Below are 15178 nucleotides of genomic sequence, written 5' to 3'. Positions count from 1 at the left end.
AAGAGATCAGACAGGCTCGCTGCAGCGCCGCCTTGCGCGCTTTCTCTTCAAGCAGCACACGACGGTTCAGAGCACAACAGGCGAGACCCCCTCGAAAATGATGTTCGAGCGTGAAATACGAACCCAGCTCACAGCCATCCTCCCCGAGCCAAAGGCAGAGACGTTCCGGGAAGAAAAAGCAATTCCGCGCTGCGGCACGCTTAATGAGGGGCAGCGCGTCCTCGCCCGACAGTTTATGAAAAAGCCACGCTGGGAGGAAGCTACAATTGTCAGACGCATAGGCCTGCGCTCTTGGCTCGTCAACATACATGGCACAGTAGCACGCCGACATCTCAACCAGCTGCGTAGATTTACGACGCCGTCTGAGAGCTGTCCGCCAGCGGAGAGAACACGTGCACCATCTTCCCACATAGCCTGGCACCTCTTCCCGGAAGAAGAGACTTCGCCCAGGACAGACCTAGGAGACACAGCGAACAACAGCCAGCCTACAAGTGTTTCTCCCCCGAGCGCACAAAGCCAGCGCGCCTCCACGCGTGAGCGCCGACCCCCTGCACGATACCAGGCAACTTTCTAAGGGGGAAGGAAGTGTTGTGTCCCCTTATTGCTTTTGTGTGTGTGCGCCCCCGCATCCTCCTCCTAACGACCACTCACATCCTCCTCCTAACGACCACTTGCCCCTCGTCGCACGCTGTCGCCAGATGCCCCCCCATGGTGCGCCCCCACATCCTCCTCCTGTTTTGGGAAGCCACTCCCTCCCGTGGACGCTTCTCCGCTCCCTCCTTTCTTCGGGCGGCCAGTTCGGCTCCTGCCTCGGTCGACGCTGGTCGCACCCTCATCGGCTTTAAATAAACGAAGTCTTAAAGTACCGTGTGCGTCTTTCGCTGCATTCAACACAGCGACCGGACACGACACTTTGTTTTTACGTTATTTGAGGCTGTGTGCTTAACTTGCCCCCTTTAATGCTTTGAAGTTTGTTGTCACCTTTAAACTGACCACGGCCGAAAGTACTCAGCATTCTGTTCGACGACCGTTGAGTATGCTTGTTGCTGTTGCCGTTTCGTATCATTCAGTTCTCTCTGTGCGCTAGTCAACCACATGAACAATTACTTTTCGAAGCCTTTTCGGTGTCTTCCTGTCTGCTGGACAGTCGTCACTACTGCGTTCAAATATAGCTGCAAGGTGAAGGTTGTTTTTGTTTTTTAATCCCTTACAAAAATTCTTCTAGTAACAGTGTTTAAGTTCTCATGAGCAGATTCAGCATGCCATGTTGAATTTTTGTTGTGACCAGGATGGCCTAGTGTTGAATTATTGAGGCCGAATTGAACCTCATTGGAAAAGTGGCCACCGTGCTAAAGTTGAGCATTCTCAATATAATTTCTTCATTGCTTTCATGCTGAATTTATGTTGAAATTTTTGGGGGGAATCAAAACATCTATCTTAATCTTGTCTTTGGTAAAAAACCAAAATCCTAGGAATACATTCGTATTGCGCCAGATGGACCGTCTAGCAATGCAATTTTCGGTGGTATATGTACATGTATATATATATTAGCAGTAGGGTCTTGCCGACATCACCTACCACACTGGCGCTTACTTAGCGTTATCTAGGCATCACGAAACCCGACGTCTCCGGTTTGGTAGTGTCACTTCTGGTTGAGTGAAGTTACGTGTTATCTGACATCACGCACGCTCAGTATATGTGCTGAGTCATGACCATGGCTACGAGTGATGTCTGGTCGACTGACATGATCCTCTCTAAAAAGTTGACCACATACCAGGTGTTTCGGGGAATCCCACCGCTAAATTTAAAAATGGGGTGCTGGTTGGTTGGTTGGTTTATGGGGTTAAACGTCCCAAAGCGACTCAGGCTATGAGAGACGCCGTAGTTTAGGGCTCCGGAAATTTTGACCACCTAGGGTTCTTTAACGTGCACTGACATCGCACAGTACACGGGCCTCTAGAATTTCGCCTCCATTGAAATTCGATCGCCAGGTCCGGGATCGAACCCGCATCTTTCAGGTCAGCAGCCGAGCGCCATAACCACTGAGCCACCGCGGCAGCAAATTAGGGTAAAGAGAAGCCTTCTTTGGCATAGTAATTACCAGTGTTGGCGTATTTCACAAGCATACGAGTCATGTTAAATTGCAAAGTGATTAACAGCTAGCGTTTTAATATTTCAATAGCGTCTAATAGTTAGCGTTTTAACTGCTACCAATAGGCGACTGAATGCAGCGACTCATAGCGGGCCGTTAGTAGTAGCCACATCACTATTTCAAATTTTGAAATCACGATTACCCTCGGTGCTGTGGCTACACAAATTTCGGCTATTTCTCGGGCGATTCGAAAACCGCACGCCTGCGGGAAGCGCAAAGCGGCGTGCATCAAATCGCGATACTCCGTGATGCTCGTGCCACGTGAGATTCTCTGCCCCGCCCACGCTGAAGCAGTATAATGGCACGGCCGCTTGATGCAAGTACATCAAGCGGCTTTGCGCTTTTTATCAGGCGGCCGTGGAAGTGACGAGGTACAGGAAGCTCCGCAACGCGGCTGGGGCATAGAATATCGCGTGAAGCATGAGTTACGGGGTGTCGCGCTTTGATGGGCGTCGCTTTGCAGTCGCCGCAGCCGCTTGGGTTTACGTTCACGCTCGTGTGTGTTCTGACTTTCCCCTGCGTAACGCTGCGCTGTTATGTAATGTGCTAATAGCAAGCCGACCATCATCATCATCAGCAGCAGCAGTGGCATCAGCCTGAATACGCGCACTGCAGGGCAAAGGCCACTCCCATGTCTTTCCAATTAACCCTGTATTTTGCCAACTGCGGCCACCGTATCCCTATACTGCCACCTTATTGTCGGAGTTTTTGCTGAGTATGGTGACGTCGCCTATGGCGATATTGAAATTTCCTGAAGGACGAGTTGGCAGGGACATTTTTTATGTAGACGCCGTTCATTATTCTGGATATTTTCATGAGTCTTAGCTAATTATACTGACCAAAATTATGCAACTGCCTCAAAGACAACGTAAGTGGTAGTTGTTATTCTTTCACACCACACGCGTGTAGCTCACGCGACTACCGGTAATCAATTCCAGCTTCAATTCAGAGCGTTTTCCAAATTTCACCAGTACATATACAGTGTTGCTCAGGAAAATGGTCATACGGTTGAGCTTGTTGCGCACCTTTCTCTAGCACACACAGTCATAATAAGGATTAAGTCAGATCTCTTTCTAAGACTGGCACAACGGCGTGGTCAAGTAAACAGAACCAGCAGCAGCGCCACACGCGCGCCCCTATGCGCAGCATGGACGAAGTGGAGAACGTGTGCGACCGCGTGGCCATCATGATCCGAGGCGAGTTCCAGTGCCTGGGCTCCCTGAACCGCCTCAAGGACAGGTTCGCGCGGGGCTTCACGGTAGTCGTGAACACCCACGACGAGTACAAAGAGGACTACGAGTACCGCGCCAAGGTGATCCGGGCCATCGCGGACAACTTTCCCAACAGCAAGCTGGAGCAGTCGTACGAGGTACGCGCTAATATATCCACTATATCCACTATATAATATATGCACTAAGGAAGAGATTGTTCTGAAAAGTTACGAAAAAGCTCGGCTTCCTTGATTGCGACGCAAATGCTCGTTTGTACTGTCCAAGGCTCGCCTTTTCTGTAAAAACGAGGACGCGCTCCGAACGAAGAGAGTCACCAGAGTGGTTCGCAGGTTCCTTTACTACTCAGTCTTTCTCAGGGAATCTGGTGTTTTAAACAAACTACAAGTATTAAAAGCTTCCCCGTTAACAGGACACACTGTAACCCTGTGTTTGACGCATCATAGCCTGAGCGGCTTTTGCGCCATTAAACTCAATATATCTAACATTACACGAAAGAAAAATATTTGACGGTCACAATAGAAGTTCTGTATTTTTGGCCATAAACTTGTCACCATAGCTCTGTCCTTGCGACAGCATATTTTGACGCCTTTAGGCACGACTGTGTCGTGTAGACTTTTTAATGTAGCACGGCTGAATTGTTGCTTCGAACGTGTCTTGGTCAGAGCCGGTATAGTTTTGCGTCCTGGACGGCATTGCATGTTGGTACATCTGGAGCAGGAAAGGTGCAGACACTAACGCAATATAGCTGTTAGCTTTGCTGCGAACTGTTTGGTCGGCATCGTTGGCTGCGTGTGAATGAACTTGTGTTTTAGAAGCCTCAATGAGCACTATGTCCGTTCAACGTTGCCTGAACTGAGGGCATTGACACCCAGACAGTTCGCGCCGCTGCGTTATTACTGCTGGTTGGTTGGTTTATGGTGTTTAACGTCCCAAAGCGACTAAGGCTATGAGAGAGGTCGTAGTGAAGGGCTCCGGAAATTTCGACCACCTTGGGTTCTTTAACGTGCACTGACATCGCACAGTACACGGGCCTCTAGAATTTCGCCTTTATCGAAATTCAGCCGCCGCGGCCGGGATCGAACCCGCGTCTTTCGGGTCCGATCCCGGCCGCGGCGGCTGAATTTCTTTGCAGGAGAAATTCTAGAGGCCCGTTGACTGTGCGATGTCCGTTATTACTGCTGAATGTATCATCTTTGGCTCTGTGGGCCAGACGCACGTACGATGGGGCTGCCAGCCACCTAATCCTTGTTTCTGGTCGAAATGTTAGACGCTCGGTGTACAGGTTCTTTTTCCCCTTACGCGAATGTTTGGACAAAAACGAAAGCGTCTGCATCCACAGCGAAGAAACCCTGAGTAGCCTACTTCGATTAGCACAAATTTTCAACACTGCCCTCTTAAAAAGTGCAAAAAAGGAGTGTTATATAAGGCGAGACTGCGCGCACGAGTGAAGCCAAGAAGCGGGGGAGAACACTTCCACAGGGTTCCCAACAACTGTTGTCGCTGCTGACCGAGCAATAAAACAGAATTCAATAAAGATGTGAACGATTCGTATCACCTAAACTGTTGAGTACGATTGAGACAGTGATCTCCCTGCGCACCTCCAAGGCGTATGTACACACTCCCTAGTTTTTCTGAAGGCACATCTTAGTTCGGAACGATTTTTTTAACGCACGGTGGGTAATTTTTTGTCATATTTGTCATGAGTGTTGGAGTTGTAAGTGTTGCTTGTCCTACGGGACACATCGACAAAATTATAAATTAACAATTGCTGCCACTTGTTTTCTACCCTCAACACACTTCCGCTACTACTTTGAGAACTTTAGACACCAGCCTAATTCCTAGGGAATTCCTAAGAAACTTATCCTAGGGAAAACCCTAGGTTAAGGCAACGTATCACAGATAAATCAGTGGTGTTTCAGCCTATTTTTTTGTGTGATCAATGTTATCAAAGTTACCATATGCTTGGCAGCTTCTAACGCTAACCGCTCGGAATCGGCAATGTGCTCCCGTGAGCACAATAGCCCATTAAAATGCAGTAGTGTTGAGTTCCAAGGCGCATCTCAATCGCTGCTGAATAGCCTTCATCGAGCACCGAATTAGGTCCGAGTAACCTCGAGCACGCAATGCATTCCGCAGGGCTACTTTGAGTACCACGTGGAGAACACGGGCCTCTCCTGGAGCGAGATGTTTGCGCTGGCAGAGACGCTCAAGCGCAAGCTCAACCTGCTCGAGTTCCTCATCAGCAACACCACGCTGGAACACGTGTACGCGGCGCTGGCCACGCTGCAACGTGGGCGGCCAAAGAGAGACCAGGAGGGCGCCGACGAAAAAGAAGACGAGTAGGCACTACTCGCTGGTGCCCGTCTGTGGTAGCGCCCGTCGTCGATTTGTGCGCGTGTGTGCGCATGTTATTTTTATTTTGCCGAAATGAGAACGAACAAATTAGCAGAAAATTTGGACACATTTCAGAAAGTAGGCGACATCACCATTTGTTTTGTGTACAGTTGTGGTCACTTCGCATTCGTAGACTGGCCTGAACGACGCCATGTTTGTCATTCCTGCATTGCTGTTTTGTATGCGAACGTGACGAAAGGCAAGACTTCGACCCACGTTTTATGCTCCACGTACATCGACGGCATTTCCGCAAGTGTCTTGTTCGTAGTAAGAGGTCGAGCGGCGGTGGTTTTTGCCACAGAGAGCAAGACTGGGCTGCGCAACACAGCGGACAATGCAGTTTCTCAGTTTGTGAGCAAAACTTCTGGGTCACTGCGCCTTGGGGCGATTTCAAGAGCGAAGAAATTGGCCTCTTCTATGGCAGGGCACTTAGAATGTCTGCTGTTCATTGACATCTATTTTATACATAGCTCGCACTGAGTTCTTCAATTCTGTGAACATTCTAGTCTTTAATTCGATTTGTTTATTGCACACAACTAGAAACAATTGCGCAGTACCGCGGCTGATTTTCTCTTCCTTAAAAACCATTTCCTTCAAACCCCACGTTTTATGTTCTTGAGCCAGCTTTCTCGCAGAAAACGAAGCTCAACAGAATTCTAGTCAACCAGGTAGAAAGGGCGATATAACAGTTTTCCCAAGATCCAGTGAACGCCTTGGGTGAAGTCTGTGAAGGGGAGGATTCAACATGCGGGCACTGTAAGCAGAAATGTGCGTGCATAGATCTACGTGGCTAGAAGCCTGCCGCAGGCCTATGTCAGTGTTCCTTTCGAGGAATTGTTTCGTTCAGCAAGGAGTAAGCATGGCAACTAATAAAAGTATTATATGCTTCTTTGCAATTACTTTGTAGTAAGTCGTATGACTATGTTTCTGTTTCTTTTAACTGTTTTCCGCCGGAGAATTCTTTCTGCTACCGTAAAGTGCCATTTATTCCCAGAGGTGTAGAGATTGCTTCCTGAAGAAGCTTATCTTAAATCCAGTTCCCTAAGCAAACCTAATTTTACAGCATTGTTTTCTGGAGTGAATGCGTCAATAAAATGGCAGACACTATTTTCAAAATATTTTTATTGGCTACAAAACATGCTGGGAAAATGTCTGGCAGCTAGCAGTTAGTGTTTACAAAGATTGTAATTTGCGTTGTTTGCATAATACGGCAGTGTTAAAGCAAAAGAAGCCCCACCCCATTGATGAATAGTCGCACGCATCAGAATAAATAATGCTAACCGGACACTCAGTTTTCTTTCTTCTAATATTCTTAATTTCTACGCGATTAGTTCATGTCATCTCCCGTCACATGATTTCAAATTGTATTTTGCAAACAGAGTTTCATATCTTCTGATTATTGTAGTGTGTATGTGCATCCTGTTGGCTGTTTATATTATTCCACTAGTGTGTGACCCTTCGTGAGCTCGTGTGGGGCTTACCTCCGCTGCATGAATTTATTTTTGTGTGGATTTTGTAACGGCCCCTGGCGATATCAAGCTTTCCTTTTTAACTTCTTGCCTGTGACCTATTCTGAACATGTATTAATCTGTCTCGGAATAAATATTTTCATTAATTTACATTGCAATATAATGATGCCTCTCCTGTAATCGATAAAAGTACAGGTGCACCAAGAGTAAAACGGAGCACGTGAGCCGTGGCCAAAGTGGTAAAAACTAGTAAAAACTGCATGCCAGCGCGCTCTATCAGCAGATGCACAGCAAAGAGCCGAGGGTGCGTCGGCACATCCGGCCCACCCATCTCGATGATCTGATGTCCGCCTTATCGCCGGCATCAGCGATGCCGCGCTGCCCCCATCACTGCTCGGCAGAAGCGCTTGTAATGCTTTAGGCAAGGGTTTATTCTTTAGCTTACCTTCGGCGGCGTGCGCTTTCTGCTTCGTCAGGAATGCCACTGGGCGCATTTGTTTTTCAGTCCCGGACTGTCCGGGACTACTTGCGGACTCGAGTCCGGTATTTGTTTTTCTCGGGCAGCCCGAAAGCTCCGCCCACCTGCCTGCATCGCCATAGCAACGCGTTCGTTTTTAGCCTATGGCAGTCCGCGGGCTGCTGAGAAGGCAGCAGACGACAGCTGCGCGCCGCGCTGGCAGCCATATTGAGTTAGACTCCGTGTGCATTTTGAGTACTTTTCGTGTTCCTGGAGGTCGATATCATGCGTTAAACCTTCAAATGAGCTCCGTAGCTGCTCTCTGAGCCATCGCAAGACTTTTTGTTCTTGCATCTTCGTTTATTTTCTTGAAATCCACCGCACACGGACGCGCGTTCGAAGCTGCGAGCGCGTATTGTTTGCTCGTGTCGTCAAGAGGTTCTCGTTCGCTTCTTTTGCGACATGCTGTCTGTACGCTTACCTGAAAGCATCGCAGGTGAACCACTCGTATACTGGAGCAGCTATAGAGCTTGTTGTCAACATTTTTGCGAAGGCTTTCGTCTATCTGCCTATCCGCAACGAGTTGGGCTACTTTGTGCGAACTTCGCCGCAAGCAGTAGCGGCGAGCATACCACCGAAGCTGAGTTCTGTAATGCACCTACGCTAAGCTGACAGTACAGCCTTTAAATCGACTCAGTATCATGATCGAGCGCACGGCGTTGCTTCGGCGTTGCTTCGGCGTCGTGGTGGCCGTGGCTTGCATCGTCTGCTAGCAGATGACAGCGTCCTTGTACGGTAACCGAGGGGGAGCCCGGCTCTGGCGGCGAGTTCGAAAGCAGCCTATGGCATGCCTATGGCAAGTAGGTCATGTGACCATGACGCTTTTCCTGTCCGAGCGGAAGCCGAGACCTGCCAGCAAGTAGTCCGGGACTGGAAAAACAAATGCGGCCACTATTTTCAGTCTACGTGACCGCCGTGGTGTGCGCTCTACTTCGCGGCGAGTTGGGCAAGTGCGGCTGAAATTTCACTTGGCTCCAGTTGACGCATGAAAACGGGAATAGCATGCACGTATGGCTGCGTTGTATTTGTGATATAAACACATGCTCAAAATATAACCGATCGATAACGACTCAAGGAGAGACAACCTTATTTTCTACGGAGATTTGTTTCTTTGTTTTCTCAAGTGTAAGAATGCCAATCTGTGCTGAAGAAAGTGGTCTTCAATCACCTCACTTGCTGTGCCGCTGAGCATTCATATCACAAAGACAACGGAGTCAACATATGCATGCTTTTCTTTAATACCGCACTTGCGAAGCTGATGCGAAGTGTTTATACTTTATATCGCAACCAACTCGCCACCGAGTGAAGCGCGAGCCACGGCGGTCACGCAGACTGAAACTAGTCGCATTCCTGAGGACGCGGAAAGCGCACGCCGCCAAAGGCCAGCTTTTCTTCAGATGCGGCCAAACAATGAATCCTTGTTTGAAGCATTGCAAGCGCTTCTGGCGAGCAGTAATGGTAGCGGCGCGGCTTCTCTCGACCCGCAGATAAGGCGGGCATCAAATCATGGAGATGGGTGAGCCGGATGTGCCGACCACCTTTCGCTCTCTGCTGAGCATCTGCTGATAGAGCGCGCTGGCATGCAGTTTTGGGCAGCTTTGTCACCGCCCGCGTGCTCCGTTTCACTTTTGGTGCAATTGTACCTTGATCTACGGGTTCGTATGGTCAAGGTCAAGAAAGTCTGCTCGGTAAAAGAGATCCCTGTGCGTTTTCTTTGCATTATAAGAAGTTCCCAAAATAACGATAATAGAGATGCCACCTTTGCAAGCACGAAGGTCACCTTGAAACTTTCTGCCTGTCGATATACAGGCCTATAGCCTAGGCACTTCGGCCTGTAGCTGGTTACAAGACACGACGTAAAAGACTTCTGCAAAAAATACAAAATGATTACACACACTTAAGCTTGCAGCGTACCAGGTGCTTTGGCTGTAGCCTGCGAAGCTCTCGCAAGAAACTAGGAATACATTTTTCAATGTAATGTAAAACATACAGAGCAACATAACGCCTTCAAACACTAGGAAACATACTACCACGTATGCTAATTGCCCTTTGTTTTAAGAATGTTACACTAAGAACCACCTCGCACAAGAACCTGTTCGAATACGTTTTACTAACGCACTCTCCATTGCGTTTATAAAGCAAATTCAATGCATTATTTCGCTTGTTTACTTCATGTATGTCATTATACTTTTCTTAGGGGAAGTACCCGTTGTGATCGTGTGTAATATTATTTAATACGTATGCAATGAAAATTGCATGACCCACTGTTTTGCTGCCAAAGTTAGCGCCCTGGTGTCCGTGGCCGAGTTAAGCTATCCGAGAGGCAGATTTTACTGTGGCCATCGTGCCACCTTGTACATATTTTGGTGGCGGTATGAACATTGTTGTTATTATTTCGTTAAAGAAAACGCTTCGCTGACGCTGCCCGCAAATGCAACCGGGCCCTACGTGTTTCCACCTGTCCCTACCCACGCAGCAGATCCACGCAGGAACCCACGCAGGAACAAAACAATTTGAATTGAATTGATTTATTTCATGTAATGCACATACATGAGGAGATGGGAGAAAAAGCCGCTATAATGCAGCTTGACTAGGCTACCATCCCCTATACAAGAGCAGAGCATCAGCAACTAATGTACATGTGAGTGAATCAAAGAAATACATGGTTGAACTGCAATCACTAAAAAAAAGTTTAGAATGAATAAAAAAATAAATAGGTATTAGCAAATGCCTATAGTGAAATTGTAAAAAAAATTATGAAATAAAACAAAGTTTAAAATGAAAAAAAAAACACCGGTAATAGCAAATGCACACCACATGTGTCATGTTGGAGCATTTACATAATTTTATGAATGTGGAGACATACATGACAAAACAAACAATGAAGTGCTTTTAATGACGGATTCGGTATGATGATTCTCTTTTTCCTGAAATAATTCAACAAAACTGGAATGACTGTGCACAATATTTCAACGCCGTAATTGGTCCGTGAACGAGGCACAAACCAAAATTCAGGATGGCGCGTTGAATAATAATGACTGTTAGGTCTTAAATATGCTATGTGTGATAACGAGTCCAGTTCCTGTTTTTTTTGTTGGCTTCTCAACGTTTTCGAAAGGCGATATTTGTATAGGTCTGATAAAGCTATTAAATGAAACTTTTTCAACAAAGCGTCAGGGTTGTGAGTGGAAGAAGTATTAGAGATAATTTTAATCAGCCTATTTTGCAGTTTTATTACCTTTGACATATTTGTTGCCGTGGCTGTACCCCATACCAAAAGGCAGTACTGTATATGGGAAAGAAATAGTGAATGATAGATGACAAGTCTAGTGTTTATTGGTAATAACTGCCTGTTGCGATACAGTACGCCTATTTCATGTGCCGATTTACTTACGACATGGTCGACGTGCGTGTCACATTGCATATTTTCTTGAAAAAAGACGGCTAGAGTTTTGAAACTATTCACTATTTTTATGGCTTTATTATTCAATATTAAGGGATAAGTAAGATCTAATTGCTTCCTTCTCGCTCGAAAGATTACAGCCTTGCTTTTTCAGCATTAATGATTAATGCGTTACTAGAAGCCCAGTCTTCCAGTTTCTTTACCGCATGGTTTGCTCGCCGGCAGAGTACCTCGCTGTCAGCATCTACTAGAAAAAGACTGGTATCATCTGCGTAGATGACAAATTTTAGGGATGTATCTATGTTGCCAATATCATTTAAAAATAGGTTAAACAGGTATGGACTTAAAATGCTTCCTTGAGGTACTCCCAGGACACTAGGTTTAATAGAGGATGAGAAAGAATTTAAATTTACATACTATTTGCGATGGCCAAGATACGACTGAATAACATAATAAACAGTGCTGCGTACACCGTAAAATTTCAGCTTTTGTAAAAGTAAACTGCGGTTGAGAGAGTCGAAAGCTTTGCTGAAATTAACAAAAATTTCCAGTACATAACAGTTTTGTTCAGTACCATTAAGGATAAACTCTTTCTGATCAAGCAGGGCAAGTTCAGTTGAACGTTGTTTCCGGAAGCCATGCTGTGAATTTGTTATCAAGTTGTATTTATCTGTGAACGGTACTAAGCGTGTAAGAAAATTTTTTTCAAGTATTTTAGGAAATATTGGCAAGACAGGCATTGGTCGGTAGTTATTTAGGTTATTTTTGTCGCCTTTCTTATAAAGAACACACTTTTGCTATCTGCAATGCCTCAGGGAAGCAGCTATTTGTAAGGCAGAGATTCACAGGGTAAGTGAGCGGCACTTTGGTAACATCCACAACAAATTTAATTGGACGTACCTCTTTATTTAACTGCATAACTGTCGAAACAACTTCCGTATCCGTAACTGGGTTTGAAAGAATTGTATGTTCGCATTCATTGCTCATATACGTGGCATGGCCTCCTGGCGGTGGCGGCGAAATGATACTCACGAAATGATCATTAAACGCATCTGCGAAATTTTTCTCTTTCATTTTGACCTTATTGATTATAATTTATGTAACTCCTGTATTAGCATTTGAAGACCCGAAAAGCGAGTTGAATTGTTTCCACATAGCCGCAGTTTTATTTGACAATTTCGCTAGTAAGTTGGCGAAGTAGTTTCTTGCAAGCGGAAGATCATTATTTAGACGGTTGCGGAACTTCTTGAAGTCGTTCAAGAGTTCAGGGTCACGTTCAAAGAGAAAACGTTGATACATAGAATTCTTCACTTTAATCTTACGAAATAATGCTTTAATGATCCATAGTTTACTGACTTTTTTCGGCAGGCAGCAGTTATATATAGGAAAGTTTTCATCATAGATTTTGCTCAAAAATACGAAGAAATCGCACAAATGCAACGTTTTGATTATTTGAGGACAAGACCTCTGTCCCAGATGTATTCATTATTTTCTGATGGAAGTTATGTAAATTCTCAGAGGAAATGTCACGTGTTGAGACGCAAGGATTTGCTTTTTTTGTGGATTTTTTAATGGCTAAATATATGGGAAGATGATCACTGAGATCGTTAGCTAAAGTACCAGCTTTAATGTCGTCTCTACTAACATTGGTAACAAACAGATCTATTGGTTGGTTGGTTGGTTTATGGGGTTTAACGTCCCAAAGCGACTAAGGCTATGAGAGACGCCGTAGTGGAGGGCTCCGGAAATTTCGACCACCTGGGGTTCTTTAACGTGCACTGACATCGCACAGTACACGGGCCTCGAATTTCTCCTCCAAAGAAATTCAACCTCCGCGGCCGGGATCGAACCCGCGTCTTTCGGGACAGCAGCCGAGCACCATAGCCACTGAGCCACCGCGGCGGCTAACAGATCTATTGAAGTTGACGAGTGAACGGTAACTCTTGTAGGCAGATTGATAGCATTAAGTAGACCAAAACTCTCGAACAACCATGATATTTCAAGACTGGCATTGTTATCAACCAGTATGTCAAGATTGAAATCACCCCGCATACAATTTTAAGTTTATCAGTGTATACGCTGTAAAAGAAAGTTTCCAGATGTATCAATAATTTAAAGTAATTTCCATTTGGTGGGCGATATAAAGTGAAAATGACATAGTTGTTCACTGCCAATGACAGCATTTCAAAATCAACGTTTGAGCTTGTGTATTCTTGCAGTAAGCTACACCTGTAGATTTTCTTAACTAACAGGGATACCTCGCCACCACGGTGATCAGGACGATTCAAGCAGAATACATTGTATCCTGACAATCAGAAAATGTCAACATTGCTCGTATACCATTTTTCCGTTAACATGATGACGTCAAATTCGAATCCAATTTCATTAAAGAGAGCCTCCAAACCTGCAACTTTGTTCATAGCTAATCGTACATTTAAATGAAAAAACGTCAGACCAGATATGTATTTTTTCCCTAGTTCTTTTGCTAGGCTACCTGGTGAGAGAGCCATTATGACAAGGTAGTTAGCGTACTAGACCTGGTGTACCAGGTAGATGGCAATGAAACGAACCGTGCACGATGGAATGGTCACTAAGACCTGGTAAATATGTGAGCGAAGAGAGCTTATCGGAGTCAGAGGTAAGGATCAGATCGAGTGTATTAGACGAATTGCTGCTATGACGTGTTGGTTGGGCGACTACTTGCGTTAGTCCAAAGGTTAGACACGTGTTTATGAAGTCACTTTCAATGTAATTCTTTGATACTGTTTTGGCGAGATTAGACCAGAGATTAGAGATTAGGAAAGTTAAAGTCTCCGAACAGCAGAATAGGCGACTGACGGTGCATTGCAGTTACGCATTAAAGAACTGCGTGGAATTCGGCGACAAAAGAAGCGTTGGCGTCGGGGGGGGGGGGGGGGGCGATAACAAGCGCCGATTATTATAGGCGGGTAAGAGGCATTGGAAATAACAAATATAATTTCTAGGGGCGATGATATTTTTAATTCGATGCATTGGAGATTTCGGTGGGCTGCTATCAGTACGCCACCCCCACGCTTGTCGATTCGATCCCGCCGGAAAATATTTAAATCGGAAGAAAGCGAGAGAATTTCAGAGTCGGTGATTGATGATGTGAGCCATGTCTCGGTAAGAACAACAAGGTTAGACTCTGTTGTGTGAATTATATTGCTGAGAGGATCAAGTTTAGGCAAGCGGCTTCTGATATTAATATATATAAAAGATAAGTAACAACGGCTAGGTTTCAGGCAAGTGTTTCCTACGTGTGTAAAGGGTGGGGGACAACCATCTGATTACTGCGGTCAAAAGTGTAAGTTTTCTTTCCGATGGTTAGTTTGTCGTGTCTGAGTTTGAATTTAGTTTCTTCCTGTGCCTTCGCGAATTCCACAAGGCGCTTTCTAGCGGCAAGATTGGTTTGGTTTATGGGGTTTAACGTCCCAAAGCGACTAAGGCTATGAGAGACGCCGTAGTGGAGGGCTCCGGAAATTTCGACCACCTAGGGTTCTTTAACGTGCACTGACATCGCACAGAACACGGGCCTCTAGAATTTCTCCTCCAAAGAAATTCTAGCCGCCGCGGCCGGTATCGAACCCGCGTCTTTTGGGTCAGCAGCCGAGCACCATAACCGCTGAGCCACCGCGGCGGCTCTAGCGGCAAGAGTACTTGGGCAGTAGTCCTCAGAAATACTGTAGCTTGTGCCTTTGAGTTTTTTGGCACACGAAAAAACCTTTTCTTTAACCTTAAAATGCGCAAATTTAACAATTATTGATCGGTTTCGGTCCGCCCCAAACTTTCCCAGCCTGTGAGCTCTTTCGATATCTAGGGGAGCAAGAGTGGTGTCTAACTGCTCGCTGCAGTGTTGGATAATAAGGGCCTCTGACTGCGCCCACGTTTCCCGTTCGTCATCTTTATGGCCAAAAAAAAAAAACCAGGCTTGATCTGCGCGACCTGTCGTCCGAATCATCAAGTCTGCTTTTAATAGCAGCAATCTGCTCA

The 15178-nt window shown here is 45.9% G+C and overlaps 1 protein-coding gene across 1 annotated transcript; it reads left to right on the top strand.

Moving 5' to 3' along the window:
* Positions 1 to 3338: 3338 nt before the first annotated feature.
* Positions 3339 to 5727, top strand: LOC149333955 (phospholipid-transporting ATPase ABCA3-like). Its single transcript, XM_089557826.1, has 2 exons — positions 3339 to 3521; positions 5521 to 5727. Exons 1-2 carry the CDS (start codon positions 3339 to 3341, stop codon positions 5725 to 5727), a joined length of 390 nt encoding a protein of 129 aa, XP_089413952.1.
* Positions 5728 to 15178: the final 9451 nt, after the last annotated feature.

This window comes from Amblyomma mixtum, chromosome 8 (genome assembly GCF_055824585.1).
Source record: "Amblyomma mixtum isolate Tamu chromosome 8, ASM5582458v1, whole genome shotgun sequence".
NCBI classification, from domain to species: domain Eukaryota; kingdom Metazoa; phylum Arthropoda; class Arachnida; order Ixodida; family Ixodidae; genus Amblyomma; species Amblyomma mixtum.
Note: the sequence above shows the minus strand (reverse complement) of the source record. Positions and strands in the feature narration are given on the sequence as shown.